At 49.5% G+C, this 27,543-nt stretch overlaps 1 protein-coding gene across 1 annotated transcript; it reads right to left on the reverse strand.

Moving 5' to 3' along the window:
- klf7a (Kruppel like factor 7a) lies at positions 1 to 25,308 on the reverse strand. The gene is made up of 4 exons (XM_084004633.1): positions 24,855 to 25,308; positions 10,392 to 11,022; positions 5,931 to 6,054; positions 1 to 3,000 (listed from the first exon to the last, which is right to left on the reverse strand). Exons 1-4 carry the CDS (start codon positions 25,032 to 25,034, stop codon positions 2,949 to 2,951), a joined length of 987 nt encoding a protein of 328 aa, XP_083860759.1. The 5' UTR covers positions 25,035 to 25,308; the 3' UTR covers positions 1 to 2,948.
- Positions 25,309 to 27,543: the final 2,235 nt, after the last annotated feature.

Here is a 27,543-nt window from a genome sequence, read left to right on the forward strand (position 1 = left end):
CTGTTTCTACCATTTATTACACGTAATTACATTCTTAAATAAAAACGATTCACCCAACAGTTCCTTGCATAGAGATATTACAATACCAATTTAAAAAAGGAATTATGAAACAAACCGGTAACAAAAATAAATCTTTCTCATTTTTCCATAATAAAGAACATTATCGTACCCATTACGTCATAATATACAAATGATAAATTTGAAAACACTTTGTACAGCGGAAAGGAAAGCGGGAGAAAGACGACGGAGTGGAAAGGCGAGGGAGGGGAGGACAGAGGAGAGAAGTTGAAAGGGATCATATCTGAGAAAATGGAAGGAGGAGGAGGAAGAGGAGGGGGTGATGAGGGAATGCTGGTAGAAAAAAGGGGTTCGTTTGATTTGAAATTCAGACCCGGTGGAAGCAGAGGTGGCGTCACACATAGTAATGTTCCCACCCCTCTCACAAGGTGGCATGAAAAACGGTGAAATACACACAAGGAGAACAGGTGTGTGATTGTGCATGTATGTTTGTTTTGTTGTCCGGGGAGCTCCTTGCATGCGAGTGTGTGTTTGTGCTAAAACAGCTACTGTACAGACGTGTGATCGTGTGTGTGTACAAGTGTGAAGTGTACAAGCGGACAGGAGGAAAAAAAAGCGAGTGATTTCTTTTTTTTTTCTTTTTTTTTTCCAGAAAAAATTCAGAGTGCAAATACAAACAGACGAAGAACACACAGGCACGGCAGAGTTGACAATCATTCATTAAGATGACAGAACTGAACCGCATCCTCCGAGACGACATGAAACATTTTTTTTTTTCTTCTTCTTTTTTTTTTTTTCTCCCCAGAAAACACATTCACATTTTTGAAATCCCAGTCTTTTAACATTTTTTTTTTTGTTGTAAAATTGTCCCGTAAATTTGGAATATTTCCTCGGCTCCTTTAAAGTCTCAATGAACACGAAGTTTCCAGAACAAAAAAAACAAAAAAACACTCCAGAGCTGCACATTCCCACACATTCGCAACCAGCAGAAATACTGAAACACACAAGTAGAGCTGCCATTGATGAGACAATTTGAACCAACGGGGGTTCAGAAAAAGAACGGTAGCGCTGATAGCATCGTAGGCCAGGAGAATTTTTGGTCTACTATAAAGTTCCTGTTTTGGACCTTTCCCCTAGATGCTCGGGAGCCAGCCTGGCTTGTTTGCTCAGACAGAAGGAGTCAAATATTTATGCGAAGCATGCGAGCTTCTACTTTCAGAGCAGCAGGCAGATCATGTCTAGATATGATTGAGCCGGGGCTGCATTCATACCCGAAATTGAAATGCGCCTCTGGTATACAGTGTGAAATCAATTTACTGGCTCCCTTGCCCCCCCCCAAAAAAAGAGAAAAAAAGCAGACTGCTGTGTGCTTCACTGTGAGTATTAAAAAGTCTCAACTAGTTGTTGACGTCGGTGAGAATTATCGTCCAAGCTGCCTGTTTTCTGTGCGCTTGAGTCGCCAATCAAAAAAAAGCTAGATTTGTCTTTGTCCCGTCGGACAAAGAGCGCCAAGGACAAATGTTTTTTTTCTTTTCTGGGAGTGTCTGTACGTGTGGGTTTCACTCCGCTGCAGTTTCACGAGCTGATGGGGCAGTTATCATGTGCTGAGTGAGCAGACTCCCTCCTCCACTAACCCGTTCCAGCCAAACGCTGGGGAAAAAAACCTGCACTCGTGACCTCGCCGCCGCTTCCGACCACGACCAGTAAATGTCAAACGCCTCCTAGACCTCACAGCAAATACATTCACGTTGATTCACCCATTTGATTGAATGTGTGTCTTCCTCCGAGTCCGTCTGCGGCCAGGAAGTCGGCGAGGGATGTGCATAGGGGTCCGATCGGGAGAGAAGTCTGCACGGGTGGTGTGAACAGGAAGTTGTAGTTCGGTGCCAATCACTCTAAAAGGCCGAAGAGATCATTTCAGGCATCGACAGTACGCGCTTCTTTTTTTTTTTTTGGCTGCATCGATTTTCCAGTGTTTTACAAAATCTTTTTATTTGAATTTTTTTTTTTGTCCGTTTTGAACAAATAGGAGAATCTTTTTTTCTTAGAAACAATATAGTCTTTATCATACATGATCACGTTTGCGTCCGGTGTGCTATCGCAGACCGCCGGCTGCTTTTCGACTTGTGCATGTGGCCCGCGCCGCGCTCCCGATGGCGGTTGGGAGCTGGCATTTGGCGAGTCCCGAATTGACGGTGGGGGCGTTTTTTTGTTGGTTTTTTTTTACAAAAAGTTTGCAAAGAGTCAATTGTGCAACAGTTCCCGACGACAACTCGTAAGAGCAGAGATCCTGGGGAGGACAGGAGACATTCGAGGAGATGAACAGCCTTTCTCAGAGAGGATAGTCAGCCTCATCGCCGCGGTAACCCCTCAATGGATGATGTTTGCCGAGCGAGCCAGTCCTCTGGGTGACCTCCATCAGTCTCTCCACGGCGCGTCGTCGCAACGCGCTCAAGTCTCGGAGAAATCCAATCTCCCGCTCCGTTCAAACAAGTGCTCCGATGCCATCCGACCAGAAGGATTTATAAATGGATCCGGTTGGCGGGTGTGACAGAGGTCGGATGAAAAAAGTGACAAATTATTATCCGTTCCTATATATAAGATGATGAACCCTTTGACGATTTGTAAAGGCCGTGGCAGGTTTGAGGGGGAGGGAAAGGCTGCTTTTTCTGGCGACTGTTGTATATACACGCAGCAGTCCTTGTTGTTGGCGTGGAAACGACGTGCAACGACGTGGCGTCCCCCCCTTGAGGGTGGGATGGCGTGTCTGGGAGGTGACGATGTGTCCATGCCTCCATCTCCAGTCCAGAGCGACCAAACCTGGAGTTCCTTCCTGTCGAGTCTCTCTCCCTAACATCCGAAGTCGACGATGCCTCCTCCCCGCTCCGTCCCCTCTCCTCCTCCTCCCCCGCTGACCTCTCTCGGATTCCTCAGATGTGCCTCTTCATGTGTAGCGCCAAGTGATCCGACCGCGAGAAACACCTGCAACCAAAGGAGAGGGGAGACAGAGAGCGGCTTGTTAGTGCGTTACCAGTTTGTTTTGTCGAAGGGGCTAAACGTTAGCTAGCGAGCGCCGAGCCCACTAATGCACACGCAATTAGTATATGTGTAACTAATTCATAATCAGCATTTTCAGCAGCACTCCTAATGACTTCAGCTGCGCCTGTGAATAACTTGAGAGCCCCGCAGATGGATGTGGTGAGGAGGGAGGAGGGGGAGGAAGATGGAAAAAAAGTGCTGTAAAACATCACAAAATGAATCTCTCCTCTCTTCTGATATCAGACATGGGGAAAATGAGAAATGTAATAGCTCTGGATGCTGCGCTATTATTCTTCCACAAGGGTTTTTAAAAAAAAAAGTGTGGTTATTTCAACCTGATTACCAGAAGTTGACATAATGTTTGTGCATTCCATGAAATACTCCATGTTTTTTTCTCTATATCACTCGTAGATCATCATTTCTGCTGGAGGAACGCCGCCGCTCCGTTCCCCCAGAGAGGAGCGCTCGCTCAAAAGGAAAGCGTTTCTTTTAGGGAGCCGGGAAGCTCCGCTGATTAGTCGACATATTGGAGATGGAGGCTTGTTTTCAGAGTTCACAAAAGTGACTCGGTTTAATTACGTTTGGGAGAAGAAGAAGAAGCAAAACAAAATTGCTCCCAAATTGCTTCATTTCCCCCTCCAAATTTTCAGATAGAAGCTACAGGAAATGTGGCGGAAACGAAGGTTGAGTGCAGAAAAGATTGTGTGCATGAAGTGCAAATGAAAAACCCAAAGCAAATTGCAGAATTAGCGTTAAATTGAGTGATTTGTTAAGTCATTTGGCAATCATTCCACACAAAACAGCGTTGAAAGGCCAAATAAAAACATGCCGTAATCCACGGTGGTGAACTTAAAACCCAAGCTTCATCTGTTGCTTCTTCTTCTTCTTCTCTCTTTTTGACAGCGCTTTCAGATCGGCTCGTTCCACTGAGACGGAGGCAACTGTCTAAGACGTCGAGATGAATCAGTGTTTGGCCAAGAGGGGGAGTTACACTGTGATGAGCCACCAGTCGTCTGTCTTACTGTCACACCTGCGTGTGCGTGTGTGTGTCACTGTTTGCGGCGTACATGAGCGGCTCGGGAGACGTGTGTGTGTATGTGTGTGTGCTCGGTGAGACAGATGGTAAAGCATGAGTCACGACTCGGGGGCACGACACCAGCTGGCACACCGTGGGTCTGTCTCTCCCCCCTCCTTCCCTCCCCATGCTCCATCTTCCACCCCGTCTTCTCTGTTTCCCCTCTTTCTTCATCTCAGCAGGGTGTGTGTGTGTGTGTGTGTGTGTGTGTGTGTGTTGGGCTGGAGGGGTTGGGCGCCTTGTGACACATGACAGAGGTGAGCCCGAATTAGGGATGTGCCTGCAGGGGGGAGGGAGGGAGGGGGAGATCAGGGATGAGGAGGGAGGGATACTGTATTTACAGTCTGCCCAGCTGAGACCTGATTAAGTTGACACTGACTGGCTCTCACACACACACACACACACACACACACACACACACACACACACACACACACACACACACACACACACACACACACACACGCAAAGACCCCCAGGTGAAGAGCGCTTTCTTTTTGTCCTCTTATAATGAACCTATACATGATTCAAGAGGTCACATCTTCACTGTATCTTCTTCTAGTTTTTTATTTGGCAACATAACAGAAATATACTTTATATTTTTGATTTTTTTGCAGCTTGGAAGTGACCCTTTCACCCACATTTGGGCTCCGGAGACAATATCGCAGTGGGAGGGGTCACACACAAGAGGGGTGTCATTAAAATAGGAGTTTTGCGTCTGATCTTTTCATCACGGCCCCTGAATGTTTTATGATTCTTGCCCACCGGAGCACAAATTAACATTTTTTGCCGTGGTTTATAATTAAACAGCAAATTAACATGCAGAGTCACAGGGCACATGCGATCGACTCTTCAAAGGCACAAAGCAGGCGCACCTTTACACATCTGGCAAACACAACGCCGACATGACAAACATATGAAAACGTGAACGATTTCATTTTCAAGAACGCTTTTTCAGACGGATATTGTGTTGCGGCTCCGCTCAAGGACACTCGGCGTTCGGGTCACAGAGATCAGACCAGGATTCATCCGGTTTACAGGATAGTCTCTGCAATCATGGGCCAGCTGAGGTTTTATTTACAGTAACACTCACACACACACGCCTGTATTTGGAATCATGGCTTCGGAAATCGCCCAAATACCTCTAAAATATGTCTTTTTCGAGTAAACTTTTATTATTTGCTCATTTTCAGTTTCAGATTTGTGTATTTGCTTTCGCCATCTGTCTCTTTTAACCCACCTCCAAAAAAAAAAAAGCACAGTCTGCTCTGATTGCAAGAAAACGATGCACCTTTGCACAAATTCTGGTAAAAAAAAAAAGTGAATTCCTCCCATTATCTGTCCTAAATTAATATTCTACACCAGCGATGTGCGATAATGTGTTCCACAGCCATTTTACACCTCCGTCCCAGTGTGAACGCAGCCTCCGAATCAAGGCCATGGAAACATGATGGTGAGGAGAAGCCGTATTAATATGCTGCACATGGCACCGGGTGCGGGGATGGAGCAGAATAAGCAACCTTTGAGATCCCCATTGAAAAGACGGAGCAGGTCGGTTCCTTGCATGCGTTGATTAGTAATCGTTGCCAGGGACACTTTGAAACTGGGTCAGTACCAAACACATCGGGGTGCGTTTGCCGGCATCTTTACTAAACCAAAACGGTGTAGGAAACACAACGAGGAAGCGAGGCCCCCGCTGTGCTTGTGGAAGTACTTCAAATAGCGCTTGGAACATGGGAGGAGGAAGACAAACAGAGACGGGGAGAGGAGAAGGAGGCAGAGTTGTGTTTTGACAGACCTGTCACAGTGGTTGCACTTAAAAGGCTTGGCACCGGTGTGTTTGCGGTAGTGCCTCGTCAGCTCGTCGCTCCGGGCGAATCGCCACTCGCAGCCCTCCCACGAGCACTTGTACGGCTTCTCACCTGTAGGGAGGGGATGGAAAAACACGCCTGTTTCATCACTCAGACACCAATCACATGCTTATTTGTCTTGTGTGTGGAAGGATGGAATCAAAATGTGAGGTCTATAAAAGATGTAGAGTTTTAACACTTTTTTTGGGGGAAGGAGAGCAAGGAGGTTTAGCGGTGAGACGGAGAAGCTCCCACTGGTCTCCGATCTTGCTGAACAGGCAGAAGAGGAGCGGAGAGAGAAGGAGCGGAGAGGGAGAGGATGAGGGGGATTAGAGGCAAGGTGGATGAGAGAGTGAGAAGAGGAGGTGAGACCAGGAGGGAAAAGTGGAGTAGGGGAGAAGTGCTGCAGAAGTGGATTAAGGCAGAAGAGGCTGCAGATATGCCTGGCAGGGGAGGACAAGGGGGGGTGGGGGTGATAATTAGGCCAGTCACACGGCATAATGGCAAGAAACCCACAATCTGCCAGCTGCGTCCAGCTCCGGAGATGTCACCTGCATCAGTCACATCCCATCTGGAGCGGTGGCTCGCGGTTGAACGCAGACACACTGACACACTGACCAGCTCCGCCTGAGCGCGCCCTCGGCACAAAAACAGGCTTAATTTTGTTGAATGTGATTATCGAGAGAGGGGGGGGGGGGGGGGGGGGGCAAGAATCAATGGATCAAGCCGCTTTGTGAAAGACGGTCGGGATGGAGAAGGGTGCCATTATCTGTACCAGCTGTTGTGGGAATTCACTGATTCATTCAGGGGGGCAGAAGGTGAAAAAAAAAAAAAAATCAATAATGTATACAGTATGCATATGTTCCAATCAAATGTACATTACTTTCTGTGATTTCAGTGAGATTAATGCCACTAACAGCAAGTGCAATTTCATGGCAAACGCAAAGAACATGTGACCTGGTCAAGCACTTTCCATCAGGCGGTGAGCGGCCGTGTTTCAGATGCCTCATCAATTATGATTCATTTCAATGTTTTTACCTCTTAAACTTCTTCATTTTAATATTTTTTTATATTCATTCCACGCCAAAAAGCTCTCCTATGATGTAACAAATTAATTTATTTTGCTACACTCATTTGCTGCTGTAATTTAAGTGCTTTTGTTTCCCAGGAATTAGCCTTGTCCCCTGCTATCCATCTATGCGTGTCCCCGTCGTGGACCTGTATCCCCTTCATGCTGCCTCACTTCCCTGAAGCACCCAGAGCAGCAGGTCTGGGCCATCCCGCTCTGGCCAATGAAATTCCCGAGAGGCAGGGATGCCTGAATGTGTTGCCTGGCAACGGGAGCGAGGGGGCGGGGTGTATGTGTGTGGGGGGGGGGGAGTACCCTGAAACATGAGGAGGCAGTAGTCAGTGCAGCTGGCTGGATCTGGCAACGGCACGCCGCCATGCCACCGGCCAATTACCGAGCACGCTGGCAGAGCACGGAGGCAGTTGCCTAGCGACGATAACCGTAGAGGAGTACAGGGCAAGATGGGGGAGGGAGGAGCGGGTGGTGGTGGTGGTGGTGGTTGTGCAGGAGGAGGAGAGATAAGGGGAGGGTGGGCACTAAGAGACCAGAGCCTGCAGCGGTACATAACCACTCAGCTACCGACTCCTCCAACGATACGCTGCCCCCCGTTGCCTAGCAACAGAGCCCCCCCCTACCTCGTCCTCTCCCTCAAGATGCCCTCGTACAAACAGGCAAGCAGAGCAGGTGCACACTCTCGCCTCCTCAAACACCGTTCGCGCACAAACCGGACGGGGGGAAGGTTACTTTTTGAAATACAATGTCGCCGTACAGTCTGACTGATTGGCAGATTAAAATGGCAATCAGGACCCTAATCCACCGGATTAGCCCCCAACTCAGCAACATAATCTGATTACGCTCTGTTACTTTTGGATTACTTTGCCTCTAAACCACATAATGTAGATTAGGAAGCGTGGATTATTTCTGCTGATGTGGACAGCGCTGTCGTAGGAAGTCATTATTTATCCTAAAAATCCACATTATCCGTCTCCATTCACTGGTTTCAGGCAAAAAATGACTGGCAAGCAAAATGCTTTTTCCTTTTTGAAAATGTAATCAAATAAGCATATTTTCTCATCGATAATGTGATAACCGGGTGTTTCCTGAGTCACTGTAATCCCATTATGTGTAATCTGTTACTTCCGAATGCTCTCTCTCTCTCTCTCTCTCTCATACACACTTGCACACGTTCGCTCCAGCCTCTCAGGTGCCAGTGTTGAAGTTAATTGCATTCCCTCCATTAGCTGGAGCCGAAAGCAGGGGCATCCGGGGGCCTCAGAGGTCATTAGAGGGGCTCTCGGAGAAAAAAGGGAGAGGAAGAGGAGAGGAACAGGTTCAGGGAGAAGGATGATAGATGGTTGGGAGGGGGAGGGGGGGATGATGGAAAACTACAGCTGAAAGATGATCATCACTATTATCAACTCTCTATCAATAAATATAATTGCACTCATGAATGTCATGATTCAATTTGAAGAAGACGGGTGATGCATCCCATTAAGAGAACTTAACTTCCTATTTAAACGGCCGAAAGTATGTGGACACCTGAAGAGAGAGAGAGAGAGAGAGAGGCAAGAAAAGCTGAGAAATAAAATACGAGAGAACTTGAGAGAGCGAACGAGAGCAGAATAACCCAACAGTCCTTGCGTTCCCTCACCCTGCCCCAAAATCTAATTGTACCATTCCTTATCTGCCATAAGCCTATTCACAAAAAAAGCTCTACAGGGCACTGTCATTTCAACTCAGCCCCCGTCTAATTCCAGATTAAATCGTCGCCTTTTTCTCCGGCGGTAATTTATGGAAATAACAACTAAGAAAAAGAGGATTTGAGTAATGACATCTTTAAACTTGTCAGGATAATGGCTCCGTGAATGGGGGGAGCCCGTGGCACCGCCGTCTCTTTCTGAAGAGGGTCGCTCTACTGTACCCCCCTCCACTCCTGTCTTCATCGACTCTTTGTTTCGCTTCACGTCACTATCTCCTCCTCTTCTGCCTTTTCTTTAGCTTTTGTGTTTTTTCCTTTGTGTCATCGCGTGTCCTTCCCCCCCTCCTTTTATCATCCTGCTTTTCCCGGTTTGGATAACAAGACAGATGTTCTCCGGGAGGATGCTTTTATCCAAAAAGCACCTTAAGTGACGAGGAAAGGGGGAGGGGCTCTTCAAGAAAGAGGTGAAATCAGAATCATATCAATTCTTCAACAACATACTGGAGAGAGACACATTTAATTAGAGTCCCTGTAAGTTCATTTAGCGTGATGGACACCCTCTGCTGTTACAGCGATATATAAGCCATACATTTAATGTCTCTCCAGGCATGAGGCTACCTGTGAGATGCCACATTCATCTCATTATACCCCTGAATGCCTCTTAGAGGAGGGGGGTGTGTGTGTGTCCTCAATTACCCGGAAGGAAAACACTCAGTTTGAATCAACACTGCTGCTGCGTTTGGTGTGAAAGGGTGCTGAACCCTAACCCTGCTAATTAATCAAATTATAAAGCACAATTTGAAACGCATTTTTTATCAGACGGAGGGCCACTGACCTAGACTCACAGTTGGAACGCACAGAGGACGGCAGGGCCTGTATTAAAGCGGGGGGGGGGGGGGGGGGAAATGGCAGCCTATCCAGGTCAATCCATCCATCACTGTGCAGTTACTCAGACGGAGGACAGCTCCCCGACAGGGGTCTGAGTGGTTTGGGATTGAGATGGAGGAGCGAGAGAGTTATAGCTCCTGAGCCCTCCCCCCCCACTTCCTTCTGGGGAAGAACCTTGACAAGGAGGACCTGTCCCGGTTTGGCACAGAGGGGCTGAGGTAGGAAGAGTGGGGTCTCCTTAGATCATCACATTTTCTCATATCTAATATCTGATATTATTATATGGCAACACGGGGTTTAAGCCGTATTTCTTTATTTCTTATCTGGTAGATAGATGTAAACGCCCACATTTCTCTTCCTGGATGAGGGTGTAACCGCTTTACTTCCCCCTCAAGGACCAAACTAATTATCCAGAAGCAAAATCGTCCCGCGTCGTGCGACGGAGCGGCGGAGAATCCAAGGAAACGCTCGCTCTGGCGTTCCGGCCCGTGTGCAGCAGCCGCTTAGCTTCAGGATTGAGTCGTTTTAAGCCTGTCGCCAACAATGAGCGTCAATCAATTTTATTACCTGCAGGTGTATCAAGTGGCTGGCTACCTCGGGTAAAAGAGGCGTCCTCAGAGCTGCCTGACTGAAAGTCTCACACGGTCACTAACTGACGTTAAAACTCATGTGCTTCTAGTCACAATATGCAGATTATGTAACCTTCACGTCTCCATATTCCCAAAAAATGTTTTCTTTCAGTCTGATTCTCACCTGTGTGTGTCCTCTGATGGGCCTTAAGGTGGGAACTCTTGGTGTACACCTTCCTGCAGCCGTTGAACTGACAGCGGTGGATCCTCTTCTTGTTCTCCGGCAGCTCCCCCACCCCGATGACGCACGCCGCCCCCTCCTCCTCGTCCTTCACGCGGACGGGGAGCGCGTGCGACGACGCCACCAGCCGCGCCGCGCTGAGCCCCACCTTCCGGGCCACCAGCTTCAGCGTGAGCGTCCCGTCGGCCGACGCCGTCAGCGTCTGGTTGGATTTGACGAGGTGGCGGCCCAGCTCCGGCGACGACGGGGGCGTCAGGGAGGTGACGGCGCTCAGCTGGGCGTGGTGGACCCCTTCCATCCCCTCTATGTTCTCCAAGCCCTGGCCTTTAAGTTTGAGGTCTCTTTTCATGGCACCGCTGGAGGGGAAACTCTTCAGCGTTGGGCAGAGGACGACTGGAGGTGGGCTCAGGGGCTCGGGGAGGGTGGGTAAGCAGGGGAGCAGGGCGTCTGTCAACTCCTCCTCGCCGTCCTCCTTCAGGTAGGCCGGGGTCAGGAGGCCATCCAGGTCTTGGTCGAAGAGCTCTGAGAGGCGCTTGGGCTCCGTCTGCAGGTAACGCTCCAACTCCAGGCAGGTCTGTGGGAGAGAGAGAAGCAGGAATTTTAGTCCACACATTTGGGCGTCTGCACTGGTAAATGCCCTCCCTCGCTCTCAAATCCCACTTGACAATTTCAACAGCCGGACGGATCATCCGATCTACTCTGTGTCCGACACAGTTCAGACGGGAAAATCTGCATGGTGCCATCCACTCACCGCAGATCTGCCAGCTGTCACGCGCGCACACGCACAGATAGCCACCAAGACAGCCGGGATTACCTGGCAGCTCGGCGGCTCGACGGCTGATTACACACTGAGTGATTGCAGCCGCCGCGGCGCGGAACGCCGGTCGAGCCGAGCGGAGAAAGTCCTAAACTGAACAGAACTCCTATCAAACAACATTTCATGGAGCTTTGACAAGCCATGTGTGCGCCGGCTCCCTCCGAGGCCAAGATAGGAAGATTTATTCAGCTTGTAGTTATGGTCCGCTTCATCCTTATTACTCCAAACACCTCTCCACTCGGAGGGGCAAATAAAAAAGGCTACATCCCCCCCGATTTGTGTGAGCTGGCATCGCGAGAAGTCTATTACTTTACAGCGAGCTGGCGAGGTCCTGGGAGGGAGAGGAAGAAGACGCTCGGCGTCCAAGGATGAAGCTATTATGTTTTGAACCGACGCCGGCGGTTTGATCCCGGGGTATCGTTGTGTTTTCGCCTAGTAGCCGCTAACCCGTTTTGACAGCTGAGATGGAGGCGAGCGGCTCCGCTGGGCGCGTGCAACTTGCCACTTCATTTGTGTGTAAATAGGCACTGACAGACAGAGTAGCTAGTTCCATTATCAGGGATAGGCTTGTACAGACAGAACACATCAGAGACATTTACAATCTTACACCCCCCACCACCACCACCTTCCTTGTTTGCACCTTCTAAAAATAAACCCACACATTTTTTGGAGGGGGGGTGTCTGTTGCTAAGGGAGTGTAATTTCTCCTCTAAGTTGTCTCCTTCCAGGAACAAAAAGGGATTTAGGTGTTTTTTCTTGAGTGTTTACAGTATTTGCATACTGACATCAAATTAAAGGTCCTTGTTTCCTTATTCTTTCATTCTGAGTGCAATTAAATATCGAAGGCGTCGAGACAGGATTAAGTGTATACGTACAAACATCTATATGAAAAACACTCATCCTTCACCATCCTCCTACTTCTTCCTCACCCCCCTATCGATTCCCCCAAATCGGCCTTTTCTCTCCCATTGTCGTCTCCCCCCTCTCCCAAGGTGACGGCTAATTATCCGCTAAAACCAGCCAGTTAAAGGAGACTTTATTCAGCAAAACGCTGAGGACTGCAAACCAAGGTGAGTGTGTGTGTGTGTGTGTGTGTGAGAGAGGAAGAGATACTTCAAGGGAGCGGAAAAGAGGATAGAAACGGATAAGTGAGAGGGAGGCTGAGTGGAAGGTGAAGGAGGAGAGTGATGGAGGGACAAGGTGAAGGAGGCGGGAGAGGGAAGAAGGGTGTTGACGTCGTTTTCACCATGGGGGGGGAGGGAGGCGTCCTTTTTTGGAAGTGTGACATTTGGCATAACAGGATCCAGCCAAAGGCCACACACACTAGAGTTCAGGCACACTGAATGTTAGGGTACGACCCGAGGATGTGCTTGGATGCGTACTGTACTTATAAGTGTGTGTATAGGAGGGATGTTTGACAAGGTAAGAGGGATGAAAGGGGCTGAAGGTGAGGAGGGGGGGGGGGGATGTTCCTTACTTTCCATCCATCTTTCACCCTTCTTTTCTCCCATCACTCCATCAAGCACCCTCCATCCCACCACGCTCCTCCCCCAGGTGGTGGCATTATCATTGCGAAGAGAGAAGGTCATGCAGTTGATCAGCAGCTCCTGTGTGTGTGTGTGTGTGTGGGTGTGTGCACTTAATGGGGGCTGCATGCAATTAGGTGTTTGCGTGCATGTCGTTTAGCAAGTGCACGTGTGAGTAGCATAATTTTACGTAATTATGAGGCTCTTGTGTGTGTGTGTGTGGACACCTACGCACACACAAACCCGTCTATTCGCTGATCCCGTGGCCTAAAGGGAATGTGCAACTTGCATACATGTGTGTGTGTGTGTGTGCAAGGAATTTGGAGAAGCATCACACACACACAGATAGGAGCGCTCATGGCTCGCTTCAGCTCAGTTTGGACGGACGCCGATCTGCAGAGCCAACATCAATTGGCTCTGCATAAGGCCAGGGTCCGTTTCCTCAAAGGCTTTGGGGATGATTCCGCCGTGCGAGCCAGGATAAGCTGAGACAATCCAATGGCTGTTCCAGCAGAACCACCTCCACCTCCACCTCCAAACCACAAAAAAAGGGAAATTGCTCTGGGTTTATTTGAAACATTTCGTTTTGAAGTCCTGCAGACACAAGATTCAGCAACCAGGGGTGTCTTCGCTCAACAACACACAGAGGTTGAGGGTTCGGGGTCACCTCGCTGCACGGTTTCAGGTCAACTCACTTGAATCTCGGGTTCAGGTCAAAAAGCAGAAAATTTAACAGAAAATACGAAAGAAAAAGAGTCAAACACACTGGATGACACATGCAGAACACACCTCGGGTTGGTGAGGCTTAAAATACAGCAGGTGTGACAAATATTCGCTCTTCTTCTCCCCCCCTCTGTCTCACCCCCCCCTTCCACACGGGCCCTTGGCCTGGCAGCTGATCCTCTCTCCTCTCCCTTCACATTTGGCCCGCGCCGAGCCGCCTGCCATCACCATCAAAGCGCAGGCTGCCTCCCGACTGTTAGCACCCCGCTACGTTGCTAATAAAAAGCCTGGGTTATAAATATGAACAGAAGAGCATGCATAATGCCCCAAAGGAAGGCCCAAAACACCACTAAACAGATAAATGTAATGGGGTGGATACGGCTCATTAATTTTAGGATAATCGTGTTTAGTTTTTTACAGATGCCGTGATAGAGGCAAGGTGCTATGAATAATATCCAGCACTGATGCTAACAGGGTTGAAAAGGGCAAGACTATAAGGGGGCCCTGAGCTGGAGGGGGGTGATGGAGCGCTATTGTTAAACGCACCGGCTTTAGGGGGGGCTGTCACATCTTTTCAAAGATGACCCATGATTCCCTGCAGCATCTTCCTGGCAGGGAAGCATCATTCAAGATTATGAACAATCTTTTTTGTTGTTGCTTAGAATGTGTTTCCACCCGTTTCCACTCTTTGTGCTAAGCTAACTAGCTAACTTGAGCCTCACGCCTGCAATCTGTCCTGCAACGAACCATCGAACCAAATGTTTTCTTATTGTTTTTGATTTCGTTTTTACGACTCGCCGTTTAAGTGACTTTGTTTACAGCCGCCTTTTTGTTATCGCCGTTTGCAATTCAGCGCCACGCTCGGCGCTTTTTATTGAAGGAAAAAGTTTGGGCAGACACTTAATTCAGAGGGCAGTCTTCCACAGAGTTGTGTCGAGGTGAGTGTGTCCATGCAGTGTTACGGGGGCCTATGTCTCCCATTGATCCGGCGAGCCTCGCCGAGCCATCACTTTGAGGTGACAGCTAAATGACCGGTGGCCCGAGGCCCCGGCCATCTCGCCACCAGCCTTTGTGTGTTTGCGTCGCAGTGCCTAATCGATACGAAATGATACCGCGCAGGAGCTCATCAACGGTGGCCGTCGCAGCTGACAGAGACGGTAATCTATAGCTCCACTGAGCAATACTTACTCCCCACACACCCCCCCGCGCACACACACCAAATCTCAGAAAAGCACCCCCTCCCCTCTAAGCTGCCCTTCAGGGTCTTTGCTCCTTCTTGTGCGCTCACTAAGAGCCCCGGCCTCCAGATTTCAGACTCCTTGGAGAGCAGCATGGCGTCATTGGATCCCGGGCGAGCGGGGGGGGGACCTGCCTACGGGGGCCAGGAGGAGGGGGGGGGAGGTAACGCTTCATTTTCCCCCAACACTGATCTGAGTAGCGGCACGTCCTCGCTTCACCCTGTTATTCTCGACGGAGAGAGCGGGGGTGCAGCGTTTGGCCGGAGGGTTCTCGGAGGGTTCTCGGAGGCCCCCGATGGCCCGACGGGGGCTCCGGAGCAACGGAGCAGAGGAGAGACGGGAAGGGAGCCGAGACACAAAGAGAAGTAGCTGGAGGGGAGAGACAGAGCTCATTTATCCGTGAGACAGAAAGATGAAGAAGCGGGCCTCGAGACGAGCGATCCGAAAGAGGAAAGTTTGACAGCATCGTCCCACCTACAGGTGCATAAGCAAAGAAATGACTTTGCAGGGAAGAGGAGACGGCCTCCTCCTCCTCCTCCTCCTCCTCCTCCTCCTCGACTAACAGCTCCATCTCTCCAGGCAGCCGCGCCTCACCCAGCCTCAGATAACACGCCACGGAAACAGCTTAATTACACAAACGGCCTTATCAGACGACATTAGCCTCGCAGTAATAATCAGCGGCACCGTGGAAGCCTGGCAACGCTTTTACACAGCGCGGGCCCCTGGCTGATAACAGACAAACTGCAAGTTGTTAAATCACAATTTGCTGACAGAGTTTGAGGGAATAATGCACATATGGTCTTCAACCCTGACACCTCCTTTGCACGCGTTTTTTTCGGACTACTTGTATTTAAATTTTAGTGTTTCTGTCGCAGGGTATGGGTTTTTGCTCGTTCCTACGGTAACATCTCGCCACGAGGCCCTCAGTCACCGGACTGACATGTGTACGTGTGCTCGTGTGTGTGACGGGGGGGGGGGGATCTTCAAAGCACCTTTCATCTCGCAGGAAAGCTACAATGATGGAGCACTCGGAGCGGCCCGAAAAAAAAAAAACCTGTGACCTCTGCCTAATGGAGCAGAAAGACATTTCCCCCGTTTTCAGACACAACAGAGAGCGCAGCGCCGCATCCTCCCCTCCGTCTCCGCCAACACAACATTATGAAGAATAGATAAGACGCTTCAATGAGTGGACACGCTGCTTCTTGCCAGTATTTTTGTCGCGTTTGAATAATTCATCTTTCCGCGCAGACGTGTATCCTCGAGATGTGGCCCGACGTGTAAACACCCGACCTTGAGCATCGCAAAACCGGCGTCATTAAGGGGGGTACAACAAGTGCACGGCGTATAAAGACCTCCGCTGCTCCGTCCAAATGGCTTGTGACAAAGTGTGGAAAAAAAGGTCTTTGTTCTGGTAAGTCGAGGATCGGAGAGAGGTGAGGGTGAAATGGGATAGAGGGGAGGCGATGGATGATGGCGAAGGAGGGTGAGACGGGAGCGGAGGGGGGAGAATAGCGGGGCAGGGATGATGGGGAGGGTGGGGGTATAATCCCAATGAGTGGAGCCGCGTTTGCACTCGCTGGGGAGTGGAACTCTGTCTCTATTTAACTGGATTTGGGTGAGCCGCTGTTTATCGGCGTGTGAGTCGACCGAGCGCTCCCTCTCAGCTGTCAAAAGCATCCTAATCTAATCAGGAGACATTGCAGCCATTTGCTTTCAACGTGGCGGGGGGTGCACAGTGCACGCTGGACGTGTTTGTCAACCAGAATATGTGGGGTGCATGTGTATAGGAGGGGGGGGTCGGCAACAACAGTGGTTTTACACCGGGGTTAGCAGCTTGCGGCGGGATTTGGGGAGTCTGTGCTCCGGATGTTGGCACCCCATTGTGTGCGGCGGGCTGGCTAATCTTCATTACCGCACACAATGACAGGGCGAGAGAATGGGGGCCTTGGCTGGAAAAAAAGGCACGGGGAAACAAAAGAGCGGCGAGCAGCGAAAGAGAGAACGAGAGAAAAGAGAGGGGAGGAGGGCCGAGAGTAACAGAGGGGGAGAGATAAAGGGAACAGTGAAGCAGAAAAACTCCGCTTCCTCCTCATACAGTGGCAGTCGGAGAGCGCCGCTCGGTACCCCGGTCACGTCCACAGCCCGTTAAGTGCAACTGTGGCGCCGTGCCCGCGCCGATAACAGCCAAAATAGTTCATTCTTACACGCTTCTCCTCGGCTCAATAGGAAGCCACCTATGTGTTGTAGGGGGCTGTGTTCCCCCCCAGGTTTCAGGCTTCGTCACAATTTACAGCACAAGCAGAAACATGCAAGAACACGAAAGCAGGTCAGTGGCACAGCCTCCGAGGCCGAGGTGGATTAGCTGGGGGTCGTGTGTGTTTTGTGTGTGTGTGTGCGGTTACGCAACAGCGCGTGCGTGCCGGTGACTTTCCGCGACAGCCGAGAGCGTGCAAACAGGAGGCGGGGCGCTGTCGTTTCCGTCTTTATTCCCGTGGCAATGCTTTCAAAACAAACCTGAGCGACAAAGATTAGCCCAAGCTGCTTAAAATATTGAAAGACGTCTCCTCGCCACTGCTGTGGGCTCTCCTCCAAGAGATAGCGGAGCGCGTGAGAGAGAGGGAGGGAGGGAGGGAGGGAGGGTGTGTGAGTCTACGTTTGGGCGAACCTGTTCACCCCTCTGTGGCGTGCGGCCGGCTTTTCAGCGGGACTTTTCACCCCAATTTCATCCTGACAATGTACGACTCCGGCCTTCAGGGCGACGCGTGTCGAGGTGCGTGAGGGTGAGCGGTGAGTTCAGCCTGGTTTCAGCTGATTGCAGGGTCAAAGGTCAAAGCCTACAATAAGAGCTGCCTTAAAATTTGGGGTGAAAGACACACTCACACTGAATATTCAACAGAAAATGTTCATTCTGATGCACACACACAGGTATAAACACAAACACTCTATAAACTCTGTCTGCGGAGCTCTCTGTCTCGTTTACACACACACACACACCAATGAAAATTATTGATGTGCTCTCTTATAAAACAGTGGCTGCTCCCTGAAGTATTCCTGGCAACATCACAGGCTGAAAATAGCTGCCGACCCAAATAACTTCCCCCGCCGGAGCGAAGACGGAGCCAGACCACAGCCACCGGCGACTGGCTTTTGCTAATTGGCATCATTTTACAATGAAATAAGATGTGGGGCGAAAAAAAGAAAGTGAATAACACACAGCTGTAAACCCTGCGCTGTCTAGCCACACTAAACGAGCGGGGAGCGATTTGAGGGAGGGTCGGGGAAGCCTTCCTTGTTAGTATAAGTTATCAAACTCTCTTCCTTGAAGGGGGAATCGCGTGGTGAAAGATTTATGTGACATCGGTTTAGTCAAAAGACGGAGGGAAAACATTTACAGCAGAGGTTCTTAAATGTTTTCAGTCGTGAATTCCCAGAATGGATAGTTATTTTTTGTTTTATTGATTTAGCATTGAATAATAGATGCGTTGCGAGGCTCTCGGAGGATGCAGCCACATCCCTCTGAAGGATGACGACGCACACATGCAAAGTCAGATGCAATAATATGAACCTCTGCAGTCAAAAGTCCCTTTTTAGGAGCAAAAAAGAGAAAACTCATCCCATAAACTGCATAAGGAGGAGACGGAGAGAGGAGGTCTTAAACACAGATGTCTTTTGGCAGCCCAAATCTTAATTAGCGCGGGGAGATCCATCTAATCAAAGGGTTGCCAGCCCATCATTAAGGCTAAAACACACACTGCTCTCCTCACATACCAGAACGGAACAATGGGAAACAGAGGTACGCTGTCATGCTGATGAATGGCCCTCCCCGCAGGTCTCATTAAATCACAGGAGGGCACTTCCCAGGCCGTCGGAAGAGTTAAGCAGGGTGCAAAACCATCTCACCCTCTCAGTCCATCCATACATTGACACTTATACAGGTTTTCTCTTTTTTTTTTTTCCAAGGCTACACGTCAAAATAATGTTTTTCTTCGTGAAAAATGGTGCTTTCAGGCTTTGACGTATAGGCTAATCCCAATTCAAGTTGAATCTGACTGGTTGTCGTATCTTATTCAGACAACTCAGCCCCCCCGTGGGGGTTTGGAATGACTGAAGCTACATGGTGGACCCAGTTGGCTGGAGATCCCAGTGTCTTCAGGGTAATTGGGGACCCAATTTTTAATCTTCCAGTGAATTGACAATGGAAAACATCCCGATTCCTGACTCCTGGTGTAAAAGAAATACGAGAACCTGTTTTTTTTGTTGGATAATACAAAGAGGAGGATGGAAGGATGGATACCGACACCGAGGCGTAGCAGGAGGATGGTTTGCATGCTGGACAGTGTTTAGTTTGGCATGCAAACACACACACACACACACACACACACGTGACTGCACTCACAAAGACATGCAAACGTCGCTTCAATAATACAGCGAAAAAGTCACATCTCTCCTGAAAGGAGCTGAACAGACGCTCAGCTGTGATCTTCACCAATGACTGTGTCGCTTTATAAACTATCCGACCGGTTTCGGAGCACGCCGCGTCCTTGCGGCTGTCGCCACCGAGAACTCGGGCCCGTGATTGATGACCAGCTCCGGATGACAACAACAAGCGGCGGTGTTTACTCGGGGCAAATTGCCCTTGTCTCTCTCGCCACCTTTCCCCAACCAAACCCCTCCCCATCGTTGGAGAGAGATGGTCCGCGTGGATCTCCGGTTCCTGGGTAGCTACAGGTCCCTTGGGGGTGGGATTAGCCTCCCAGAATGACAGCTAAACAAACAAATAAGCCAAAGCTGCTCTTTCTGCTTGCCAAGGCTGCCTAGCAACAGGTGGGCAGCCAAATGGGATGTAACGCTTGGTATGTCAGCGGCGGCTATAACAAAATGCCTGGACATGGTGTGAACGGGTGGCCTTGATGGAAGGGGTTTTGAAATATGCGAGCGGGCTGTAAGATTAAAGCAGGGAGGATGGGGAGGAGGTAACCACGGCGACCGATTATCACTTGAAGACGTTACTTAAAGGCATGATTCATGGTGATTTAAAACACTGAAGCAACATGATGATTCATGTTATTGTTTACCTCTCAGAGCAGCTGATAAAGCCCATGAAAACAAATCACGGAGCCCAGGACAAGAAATAGTCCCGCACATAACCTCGACTTTTTTTTTTTTTTATTTGCAGAGGGGCTGACTTTAATTAAGCGTTCGAGTGAGACGAATTAAAGCAGACACGCTGCGATTTCGTCTTCACAGAATTTCAGAAAGAGAGACAGAGCAGTGAGTCACGAGATAAAGAGAAGAGACAGTCAGTGGTGATTCCAAAGCATAAAAAATGGTACTCCTCACTTCCTGTCTTCCTTTCTGCCCGCGGTTGCCAAGCCGGATGGCAGCAGCCGAGCATGTCGGATCACTGTAAGGTGCTGTAACGGCTTCCCGATTTCCCCTCAAATGATGTGAAAGCCATTGCCAAGCCATGTGTGCTGGTGTGAGGCGGCGGAGGGGGGGGAGAGAGAAAAAAAAAAAAATGACTGGCTCCTCTTCTCACTGTTAATCAAACGTGGGGTGGCAGAGCGTTTTGCCGACGGAAGCCATACATAAAGATGTGCTTGTTCACCACACTCCCTCCCTCCTCCCCCCCTCTGCCTCTCTTTGACGGCCCCGATCGCCCGAGCATCAGACAAATGAATGCCTCCTCCAGATCCTCTCTTCCATCAGCGCTTCCAACCTTTTCATCAACGCCCATAAAGCGGGAGAAGGCACCTATCACCGGCGATCGCCCTCTCAGCCGCCTGAGTGATGAGACAGAGGCGGCGGGGTTCAGCCGGCGCTCTTACGGCAGAGTGGATGTTACTGGGTCAGGGGGTCGCTCGCACATCTCATTACACAACAGACCTGTGCAAGAAAAGACCCTGTAAATGAAAGTAAATCCCATACATGCGGGGATGCATGTAGAGGATGCTCTAATCCCTGGAGACGAGGATAAAAGGTGAAATAACAAACTCCACTAGAAAACAGCGAGCACTGTCTTGTTAACATAACTGCTGCTGCTCAGGAGCCAAATTGGGTTTTTTCGCCGTTACAGCTCATTTATCCGTTTATACTAATTAGATTAGCTCTTTTATTCCCCCGTCTTCCCCCCCCCTGCAAACAGACGTGCATCGTTTCTGAAAATCAATGCGTTAGGTAATAACCTTGTGGCTGGAAAAAAACCTTAAAAGCATAAAGCGGAGATGCCGCACGGCGCACAAAAGCTTCCTTTCATGCCTCGCTGAGTCACCAGGCCATGTCAAATAGATTCTACGTGGCATCCATCTCCAGGATCTTCTGACTGAGCGGCGAGCAGAACAACGCTGCGAGGAATCAATTTTGCATTCGACATCCGAGCGTCATGAGGCAGCACGGGCTCGTCTGAATACTTTGAGGATGTCGGGATATTAACTCTAAAAGACCGCTGGTGTATTATATGGGCCTTTAGGAGCAGACGTCAACTAAAAAAGGGACTTTTTCTTTGGAGAACTTGATTTCGGGAATCCCACATCTCACATGTTGCCGTGGCATTTTTAATAAAGCCACAGGGGCGGAACCCAAGACACCACCAGGAGGTCTTTTGAGCCAAATAAGATTAAGTCCCAGTTTGTCCTTTCCTCCTCCTGCTCGCTGCTGAATTGTGCTTGTTACAGGATTGATTTAATTTGAATTTGCATAAAATTACATCAAACGGCAGCCAGTGAAAGGTCACAGAGGAGGGAGGCGGGGTGTGTTCTTGAACTGGTGGCTTCCTACCTGGACAGGAAGTACATACATCATTCATCAACAAAACTCCAGTGTGTGCCTGGAGGGTCAACACCTTCAGTTGGCTCGCTGAACAAGCTCATCCTTTTCTAAGGAGCAAAGTAGAGACAGTTGGCGTGGCAACCAATCACTGCCTGAATGTATCCATACAACTGAATGAAAGCGTCGATTGACTTAAAGTTATGTAACGCTGTGGTGTACAACGCTGACTACTGGAGAGGCGACAGGTTCAACTGGTGCAATCCCACAGGCACGTAAACACCGCGGCTGCAGCTGACAATTAAGCATATTGAAGGAATATTGCACCAAGGCGTATGGTTTTTAATCATATTTCAGTTTACACAACAGCCCTGCAGAGATGGAAAATCCATACTGTGCTAATTTTATAAGAGGAAAGCAGGGAGGGGAGTAAAAAAAGAGAGGATGGAGGAAGACGGTGACGGGAAGGAGGGGCCAGTATTGTGTGTGTGTGTGAAAGCAGCTGTGGCCTGCTGAGGATTACATAACGCGTACGCAGCAGCGGCGTGCACGCCAGCGTATGGATGCATATGGATATGGACAGTTAATTTAGTCGCTTCTTCTTTCTTTCTGTCCCGATCGTGGTCCCTCTAGAGGCCGAGGGAAGGGGTCACCATGCTGCTGCTCTGACCTCCGCCACAGCTTTTCCCTCTGAGGCCTAAATAGAAAACAAATCCATCTATCTGCATCCCGACTTCAACGTCTGAACCCCCTTAGTCTTTCCGAGTGAGTTCGGGGGGGGGGGATTTCAAGCCCACCGGACTGTGAAATGCAAAACCCTGCAGCGGGGAGAATGTGCATGCTCTGCAACTTCCTCCACCTCTACGCCCCCCCCCCCCCCCCCCGCTCCCAGACGGTGGTGCTGCTGCTGCTGCTGCTACTGCTGTGCGTGTTAACGAGTCCAAGAAGTGGATGCATCCGAGCACGCGGGCCCCGCTGCACCTTCCACATTTAGAAAAGCCACGGCGAGATCTGTCCACATATAGGATCCCATAATGCACCACGCAGCAACATACAGGCATTTCGCTTGGGTAGGCATCAGGCACTCAGTCGACGTGTGTGTGTGTGTGTGTGGAGCCCCTGAGGGATAATATATGTGTTGGAGGGTATGCAGTATGTCCTGAGGTCAATGACAGACAGCCATTTGTGGTGTCCCGTTACGTCCCATCCATCAGGGTCAAGTGCTGCGAGTGAGGACACGTCATCGGCCTCGAATCCCGTTCAGATGTCTTGTATATTTTGGCATCTGAACGCTCAGACGGTGGCGATAAACGTTTAAAATCACACGTGTACACTTTGCTTTGAGGGGTTCCACTTATAAAGAGTGAATTATGAGCTCAGTTCCTGCTGTGTGTTCCAACTCTGAACAAGCGACTGTACCGCGATTTTGGGAGCAAGACGGCGCAGTTCAGTTTGGCACTATTTAATTCAATAATTGCACAAATAGCAGCCTCAAATGTACCATCTGCAGACTTCCAAAACACTTTCCTCGTCTTGTGCTCCCCTCCCCCCCTCCTCCCTGTAACCGCCTGAATCATGCCTTACAGACACCAACAGGGGACACAGTCATCATTCTTGCCATGGCATCTCAGGGAGCCATTTAGGGTCCGACTACAACGGCCTCCTATCTCACCATCACCACCCCATAAAAGCATCAAATTCTAAATTGTGCCCGGGAACACAGAGGGGGATTGCTCAAACGGCGGGGTCTAGGCTGGAGGCAGAGCTTTTAAGGCGAGCCACGGCTCATAATTCATGTGTCGGGGAGGGCTCGGTGGCATCTTCATGTTCGCCACAATGAACGCGGGGATGGCTTTGCCAAGAAACGTCTGGGGCAGCCGGGCGAGGGACAGGGGGTTTCAAAGTGTGGGGCAAGTCATAATCCTCGTGCTCACAAGGACACGGAGCAATCTTCTTATCCCAAATAAGGGTTGTTACTCCAATTATTTGTGACTCCAAATGCTCTGAGTAACAGAATTGGGGAAAAACGTGTCTTTGATAGTGATAAAAATGAAACAAAATATGGATTTTTCAAGGCTTAAGGTGCAAACAGTTTACGCTTGAGGTGATGGAGATGTATTTTAAAGAGCGGCTGTTGAACTTGATGATCTTTCCTTCCAAAATGGACGTTGTGGCAGAGCAGACATCCCAGTGGAAGACCAGTCTTCACAGATGAGAGCCTTTTTTTCCTTCTTTTTTGTGTGCCTGCACGCGCAGCTGTCTCCCGTCCATTTGCGTTAGGTATCGATTTTGATATGCGGGGCTGTGGGTGAGAAAAAAAAAAACGTGGAGGAGAGAGACACGCGCTGCATATGGTGCACGCGGGCCCCGTGCAATTTAAAAAAATCCACTGACAGCGAGGATGGGAGTTGGAGACTTGTTATGAAAAGATGCGTCGGTGGCTAACAGTGGGATGCCAATTAGACTGCTTGGCCACAGCGAATGGAGCCGCGGTCACGCACCGGTTTCTCCCTCCTCCCTCCCTCCCTCCCCTCTTACGCATGGAGCAGAGAAGTGGGGAATAGGAGAAGCTCCTACTGCATGAACAATACCGGCATCAAATTTCCATGCAATGATCCCCCCCCCCCCCCCCCCCCCTCCTCCTCCTCCTCCTCGGTTAGTCAAGTGCAGCATGGAGAGCATCATCAGCACCAGCAGCAATGCAGGTGGCCCTTATTTTGATTTATATGGGAAATGAAGGGTCGTTTAGTAAAAGATGGTGCTCATTATTTGACAGATTATTTAAAAGGTGCAGGAAAAAAAAGACAATTTATTATTATTATTTTAGTCATAAAACACGTCCCACTGAGGGCTGACAGAGCAGAGATGCGCGAGGGATATAAGAGCAGTTAACTGTCACGTGAAGAGCCGGCGCGTCTCCCCCCCCCCACGCATCCATCACCATGTGGACCGCGTGGATACCCTCGCGCTCATCCCGTCCGCTCAACTCGGACGGAGGGAGCGCGTGCGCGTGACAGCTGCTGCATTTAAAGGCGAGCTCCGAAAGCCAGACATGTATGTATTATGAATAAGTGAGGGGGGGCCACAAGTAATCAGAGGGATGCAGATGTATTATTCACGACCAATTCACTCCCTATTCGGGTCTCCATCTTCCCAAATCGCACCTGACAGCTTTATCACGCGCCGACGTGCGTGCACATCTTATCCACTTTGCCATCTCTGGGAGGGAATAAAGATAAACGCGCACACATCCACGCTTTCCGGGGTGGGGGGGGGTAAAAGTTGATCACGAGCGCGCGTGGCTTATTCAAAGAGGATGCACAAAGTTGGGACGTACCTGCTGCCAGTTCTCCTCCAGCGAAGGCATGGCGGAGAAGTAGCCGGTGTCGTGGACGAGCTGAAGTTCCTGAAAGATGCTGTGGTTCGCTAAGACATCCATGCTGGCGCTCGGTGACGGGAAACAAGAACGGTCCACAAGAAATGCGCCTCCTGCCTCGGCTGTGTCAGACCTCCGCATCCACTTCTCTCATATTAGTCCTGGAGAGGAGATGAATTGCTCAGTTGCGGCGGCTCGGAATGTGGCGATTAGGCTCCCTGTACCTGACGCGCATTATCGGACTCGGTGCGTAAAAGAGACAGGGGCTGATGGAGGCTCCATGCGTATCCGTGTTGCCAAACTAGACACTGATAGGGAGCCAAAGGAGGGGAGGGGCTTGTAAACGGAGGGGCGTCGCTTAGTTCGTCAATCAACTCCCCTTGCTTGTCCATTTAAGGGGAATGGGCGGTGGAGGAGCGATGGGAGCGTGGAGAGGCGGGGTTTCGGGGGTGGAGCGGGCGGGATTGGCTCCGGCGCCACGTCGCTCAAGCCAAATATGGGCTCGATAGGTGAGCTATTTATGGATGGGTATATTAGATTTGGAAGAAGGTCTGAAAGGCTAGTCTGAGAGGAGAAGCCGTGGTGTAAACATCATGTGCTTCACAAACAGGAGCTGGGAACAGTATTAATCTGCTGCTATAGCGTTCCAGCGTGTAAATATTAATTATAATGAGATGCAGGACGGAGGAGAAATAGATGTGCTTTCATAATAAACTTATCATAATGATATCTCCACCTGCATAATGTGTTCCAGTGGCAACTGCATTATTAAACACAGCGCATGCTATCCATAATGCAGATTTAGTTTGTTTACTGTGACGAGACTTCCTGCACGCCGAGGTTAAAAGTCACGTGAAGTGTTCGTCTTATAATGTGACCAGCTAGCGGCTTATTACACCGACACACATTGATACAAATCAGCCTCAGCTTGTGTGCTTTAAGTAAAAGAAGGGGTGAAAAAAACCTCATGGCGAGCGCACGTGTGTGTGTGTGTGTGTGTGTAATGATAGATAAGTGGACAAATCGTCCTCGATACGTCTTGTTTGGCGGCGTGAGTAATGCCGCTTATTCGCTCGCCGCGTGTAAGCCACTGGAATTGTACACTTCCACACAGGCTCAATAGTCTTCTCTCTGTCTCTCTCTCTCACACACACACACACACACACACACACACACACACACACACACACAGTGTCGTAGTAATCTCATTACAGTGCTGGGGGAAGGCTGGCCGAGGGCCTCGGCTACACGATTTACACATGGCATTTTGGGAGGGAGAGCTCAGCTCAAACGAGACGATGGAGCTCCCGCTGACATTTATCCATTTGACACAACTCACTCCGTCTCTCTTTCCTCCCCCCCCCTTGCTTTTTTGATTCCACCCCTTTTATTTCTCATCTCTCTGACCAAAGAAACCTGAAAGAAAACCACAATCCGGTGTGGCTGAGTCCCGTTTCGCTCATCTCCAAATGCTTGACTGGAGTGTAAAATATTAAACGTTGTTTACCGTACAAAATTACACATTACAACACTGACTGCTCAACGTCGGCTCTGTTTTTTCCACCAAGAGGGAACATGAAAGTGTTCCAACCTTTACTTCCAGGTCCCATAACGCTGCGTTATCTGCATTAAAATATGACCAAATAACCTGCATCTATAAATGACGGTATTTACGATTGTAGCAGCTTCCAAATGTCACAGGAAAACTATAAATCATCCGTCAGATATAAAATATGTCTTTCCAACACTTAAATAGAGTTCAAGACACTTTATATGTTCCTATGTAGAGGTATTATGGGTATTTTATCATCCCGCTTTGTGCCTATTTAAATTAATGTGTCGTTTTATTCCATCATCTTGTCTTTAAGATCACAGAAAAACCTGAAATGGTGAGACATGCAGTTATTTCACACTTAAGTTTTCATCATTAAGCCTCGTCATAGTGCCCCCCCACCTCCTCCTCCTCCTCCTCCTCTTCCTCTTCCTCGGCCCGAAGCCCATGCATATCATAGATAAAAAAAATAAGTGCTCACCATTATCCGTGGGCACACAGCGTTATATTGTGGATGCTGACATTGCTCTTACCTGGCAGTCGGTGCTTTTACTATATTAATAATGGAGCAGGCGCCATCCATCATGGGGATATGAGGCTGCTAATCATGTCAGTTTCCCCTGCATATTCACTCCTTTTCATCGGAAGAGGAGGAGAAGCAGCGGGAGGGAGGCAGAGGAAGACGGAGGGGAAAGGAGAGTGACGGTGAAATAAACAAAGAGAGGGGAAATGATGGAGGGAAAAGAGGGGGGGGGGGGGGGGGTCGGAAGGGGACAATATCAATGTGCTGAACACATGACAGATGCCCTTGGCCTTTTGCTGAATGGCTTCCCTGTTGGCAGGAGTTAACCAGTGTATTTAAACAGGACAAGACGAATGGGACCTGGACTCCCCCTGCTTACTGAACCAGCCCATTTCTATTCCAACTCACAGCCTTCCCCCCAAGTGGGAATGCTAATACGGCGAGCTGACATTGGCGGGGTTAAGACATTTTATTGTAATATTCACTTTACTGTAACTTGTTTTTTTTTGTCGGGTGTGAAGGGAGTTTTTTTCCAGTAGTTTGATGCTGCAAAAAAAATAGTTTTTTGGTTTAAT

This window comes from Eutrigla gurnardus (genome assembly GCF_963514095.1).
Source record: "Eutrigla gurnardus genome assembly, chromosome: 24".
In the NCBI taxonomy this organism is placed as follows: domain Eukaryota; kingdom Metazoa; phylum Chordata; class Actinopteri; order Perciformes; family Triglidae; genus Eutrigla; species Eutrigla gurnardus.